The 4859-nt window shown below is 42.5% G+C and overlaps 1 protein-coding gene across 6 annotated transcripts; it reads left to right on the top strand.

Moving 5' to 3' along the window:
• Window positions 1-525: 525 nt before the first annotated feature.
• LOC115689475 (protein ASYMMETRIC LEAVES 2) lies at window positions 526-3777 on the top strand. Of its 6 annotated transcripts, none has more exons than XM_056318716.1 (4): window positions 526-1123; window positions 1835-1862; window positions 2553-2606; window positions 2746-3777. In XM_056318716.1, exon 4 carries the CDS (start codon window positions 2779-2781, stop codon window positions 3421-3423), a length of 645 nt encoding a protein of 214 aa, XP_056174691.1. In that variant the 5' UTR covers window positions 526-1123; window positions 1835-1862; window positions 2553-2606; window positions 2746-2778; the 3' UTR covers window positions 3424-3777. The 6 variants fall into 6 exon arrangements, with proteins under 6 accessions (XP_056174691.1, XP_056174695.1, XP_056174692.1 ...); XM_056318720.1 differs by having other exon boundaries at window positions 2566-2606; XM_056318717.1 differs by having other exon boundaries at window positions 526-1862.
• Window positions 3778-4859: the final 1082 nt, after the last annotated feature.

Genomic DNA, 4859 nt, shown 5'->3' on the forward strand with positions numbered 1-4859 from the left:
AGACAATTCGTGGAATGATGTGTTTAGACAGAATTTGTCATTGGGTTACACTATCACAAGCCAAACCTCAACCAAAAACACAAGATGTGGCCAGGCCTGTCATGGAATTAGATGTGCCTCTGGGTATCTCCCCCTAGCGACTTTAAATGCCTAACCAACTGGTCAAACCCATCGGAACTGATGTGGTGGGCTGTCAACTCTTCTCTCGTGATTTTCTTCCTTCTCTTTCACTTTTCATTTTGTGGCTAACTAGCGATCTGAAAGCAGCAATCATGAAATCCCTTAATTGACATTAAGATAGATGGAATAGCCCCATATAGTAGGGTACCAGATGCCCAACCTGAAAGATTAAAAAAGGGTTTCTCTCATGATAGAGAGAGGAGCAAGAAGATGCTACTTCAAACTATGATTCACATCAATGGCTATCGTGTCACGACACAAAACATAGAATCCACATGTCTCGCCGCTAACAACATCGACAACAACTAACAAGAACATCACCCCTTCTTAATAACCCCAGCACCCTGAAAAAAAGAACCGACAAAAGAACCCAAAAAAAAGAGAGAAAACCCTATTTTAAATTGACCCCCCCCAATCTCCTCCTTCACTTTCAGACCCTCATCAGAAACACTCCCTTTCTTTGCTTTATCCCCGTCTCCTTAGCCTCCTTTCCTGGGCATCTTCTCTCTCTCTCTCTCTCTCTTCATGATCTTTATGTCCCTCATTCTCTTAACAATTTGTTTTCTTCCGAACAAGCAGAAGCAGCAACAGCAACAGCAACAGCGACAGTGCCGAGAAGAAGCCAATTTTGCATGAACCCTGAAAGTATATCCCCACACCAGAAGATTTCGAAGGGGCCAAAAAAAGGTGGACTAAAGAAAGTGACCCAAGACGAAGAAAAGGGTTGAACTCGAGAAATTCTGATTCAACCGCAAGCGAGTAGCTGAAAAAGAGAAGAAAAGAAGCCCAGCAACAGAGAGATAGGGAGAGAGGGAGGGAGAGAGAGGGAGGGAGGGGTGTGAAAAAGCTTCAAGGCCTCGGGGAGATCCAACCATCCGCACGAGTCAACGTGATCTAGGGAGAGAAAGGAGGCAAAGAAACGAAAAGTTGGAGAAATAAAAAGGTTTGACTGTTGAGCCAAGGCCACATGCCATGGATACACTTTTTCTACTGCTGTAGTCTTCTCTTCTAGGTCTCTTCCTTCCTCGTGCACCATTTTCTCCCTTATTTTTTCTGGAAAAAGATAAAAGAAAAGGGGAGAGACTACGTGTGTTGGTGTGTGTTGGTGTTGACTAGTTAAGATCCCCAAGCCAAATGAGAAATAATTGAATTATTACAGATCGATGATTCTCCATCCCGAGAAAAAACGGAAGCCCCACAGTCCAAATCACATCAAGCTGGTTTCTCCATCAATCCCTTTTCACAAATCATTTCCTTTGCCTCTTTTTCTTGCTTATTTATCTATTTGTTCTGCATGTAGCGACGCTTTTGAATGATGGTCTTGCTTTGTGCGTTCCTTTCATCGATCCCACTCTTTAACTGGGTGTGTGTTCAACTCCCAGAAGGCTCGTCTTTTGGAGAAGACAGTGTGCTCAAGTCATTTTAATAAGAGCTCGAGCAAGATCTGCTACGAAAACTCTCTCTCTCTCTCTCTCTCTCTCTCTCTCTCTCTCTCGAAAGAAGCGAAATTGCAAAAAGTTCCTTGCTTCACAAGATCCAATTTTCAAACCCCCCCACCTCCCCCCATCAAAAGTCCAAACCCCAAATAACATATCATTATTTTTCTTCTCTTCCTACTTCTTGTTCTTGGCTCTTACCCTTCTCTTTTCAGCAGCTTTTACGATCGAAATCTCTTTGCCCAGGTACTCCTCCCTTTTTTTTCATTCTCGTTTCATTTTTCTCTTTATTACTGACACGTTTCGAAAAGGGGCATAGAAAGAGATGGGTGTTTGCATCATCACCATTTCCATAAAGCCAAGACTGATCTTTCTTCTTGAGCTGCTGACATTTTTATCTTCTCGCGAATATGTTGAGGTGGGCAGGCGAAGCTTTCCTTTTGCAGCTCGCTAGATCTGCCGAGCTCGAGGAAAGCGAGGAGATCCCTTTTCTCATTTTGATTGATTCCTTAAAAATTGCATTTTTGTAAGAGAATCAGAAATGAAATCCATGTAATCATTCAGCAGATCCTGCTAGGTCATTTCTTTCTTTCTTTCTTCTCTTTTTCGGTCGAAATACAAAGAGACTATTCTGCCGGGATAGTATCACTTCGTATATTTATACTCTTCGAAAGTTTATAAAAAAAAAAGAAGAAGAAAGATTTTCCTTCTTCTTGCATGAATAATTCCTCTTATTTGTTGTTTTAATGCAGCAAAAACCTAATTCATTCATAGGTCCTTCATAGACTGGTGCTCTGATCTCTTTGTAACACCATAATCCTATCCATTTCTCTTGTATTACAGCACTTCTCTCTTTTTTCCCACATAATTCCTCGCTTATAGTTGATTTTACTTCTTTGCTCTCCATTTCTTACAATTGAATCTTATGTTCACAAGACGATAAACACAGGATCCGGAGCTTCGCTAGTTCGCATACAGCCATCGTTCAAGGTAATTGGATGGATGAACTTCTGTATGTGTAAAATTATATTTTAATTTGTGTTTCTTAAAGTGAAAAAGAAGAGGAACAAGACGAAGAAGATCAATGAGCAGATACACTAATTTTCTTTGGTTTCTATTTCGCTTTCAGCATTTACTGGGGGGATTTCGGGAACGAATTAGGATGGCGTCGTCGTCCACGTCCCCGTGTGCCGCGTGCAAGTTCCTCCGCCGCAAGTGCCAGCCGGAGTGCGTGTTCGCGCCCTACTTCCCGCCGGACCAGCCGCAGAAGTTCGCCAACGTCCACAAGGTGTTCGGGGCGAGCAACGTGACAAAGCTGCTCAACGATCTCCACCCCCACCAGCGCGAGGACGCGGTCAACTCGCTCGCCTACGAGGCCGACATGCGCCTGCGGGATCCAGTCTACGGCTGCGTCGGGGTCATCTCCCTCCTCCAGCACCAGCTCCGCCAGCTCCAGATGGACCTCACCTGCGCCAAGTCCGAGCTCTCCAAGTACCAGAGCCTCGGCCTTGCCGCCGGCCATGGCCTCATCGCCGCCGCCGCCGCCGCGGCCACCACCCACAACCACCCCCAGAACCTCGGCATCAACCTCCTTGGCTCCGCTGGTTCACGGGATCACCACCATTACCACCACCAGTTCTTCCCCCGCGACCACCAGCACCAGATGATCCGGGGCTTCGACGCGGGTGCCAACTACGACGCAGGCCTCCTCGCCATGAACGTCTCCGCGAGCATCGGACAATTGGGCCAGTTCCACCAGCCCAGGGCTGCCACCGGAGACGATCGCCGGAACATCGACCCCTCTTAGAGTATGGAGCTAAATTATTCTCCTCCCTTCCTCAAGAAATCTGTTGATGGTTTTCGATTAATCATCGGCAATAGGTTAAAAGAAAAACATACCTAATTTTGCTTACTGTCAGCAAGGTTTTGTGTGCGAGATTTGCATAAAGATCTCTCCAGCTCTCCCGCCCTCTCTCTCCACCCCTCTCTCTCTCTCTCTCTCTCTCTCTCTCTCTCTCTCTCTCTCTCTCTCGTTGACCTTGCTATTGATGCTGTTGACACCTCAGTCAATATATCTAGGGTTTCAAAGAATTATGTAATTTTGGCATCCTTATTACTTTGGGAGAACTTCTTGTTACATCTTAATGTTCTTCTTACTTTATTTTATTTGGACCGACTATAGCCTAATCGAGCCACGTGGCATTTTGAAGGTATTGAATTTTCTTTTAATATAAGCTGGGGGTGCCGTACGCTTTTGTTGGGAACCGGTTGACTAATGATAGGAATTCATGAATACTTATGATAATATTTTTCAATGCTTCCCGGGATTTCTTCCTTAGCACAAGCATGTGGGAGACTAGTCTCCGTTTATTCGATGCGAAATTTTCATAATTTTTTTTCTAAATCTCGTGCGATATTAGAGTAATGATCAGTTGTACATCCAAAATCAATAGCATCAAAACCCTAAATTAATTTAACAGTCTCCTAATCAAAACACTTACGCCCGAGGTTGCAAGATTACGAGGTATAAAAACTAGTTAATTATAAATTCATTAGACTAAGAAGAAGAACTTGTCGATAAGAATAAGAATGAGATGGACTTACTACATATATCGCTTTTTCACTTTTTCTTCGGGTACATTTCTCATAAAAATTTTAATCGAGAGTATGACCAAGAAATAATAAAAAAAATTAACAAATGCTTTCTCGTAGTGAAAAGTAAATTAAATTAAGAAAAAAACCAAATGGTGATTTCCGAAGATCATATTCACAAGAAACGAGGATCTTCATTAACATTATTACCACGTTTAGGGTTTCAAGAATAGTTCATGTTGTTGTTATTTTTACCTCTTTTAACTTCATTTGATCGAATGGAGCAGTTGTTAGAAAACTCAAATTTATGCGCAATGCGAGTATGTTGTGACCCCCTTGAGCAAATAAGCGTAAAAACAAATGCAAAAATAACAAAAATATAGAAGTTTAGATCATCGGCAAGGCTTTTGACCCAAGTTCAACGTAAATGAAGCTTAAATAGCATAATCAGACAAAAAAATAAACAAATCTAGGGATTAAGAAGTTCCATTTTCAATTAGGGAAAAAGCAGCCAAAAATCCTAAACTATGTCCGCTGTGACACATTTACTTTAAACTTTTTTTTTTACACTAAAATCCGAAACTTGTACTTGTGTAACGCATTTGCCCTCCACTATAAAAATCTACATACATGGATGCCAAAAAGCAAACA

Source organism: Syzygium oleosum, unplaced genomic scaffold, assembly GCF_021117445.2.
Source record: "Syzygium oleosum isolate NSW1041296 unplaced genomic scaffold, Sole_v2.1 Sole_v2.16, whole genome shotgun sequence".
NCBI classification, from domain to species: Eukaryota; Viridiplantae; Streptophyta; class Magnoliopsida; order Myrtales; family Myrtaceae; genus Syzygium; species Syzygium oleosum.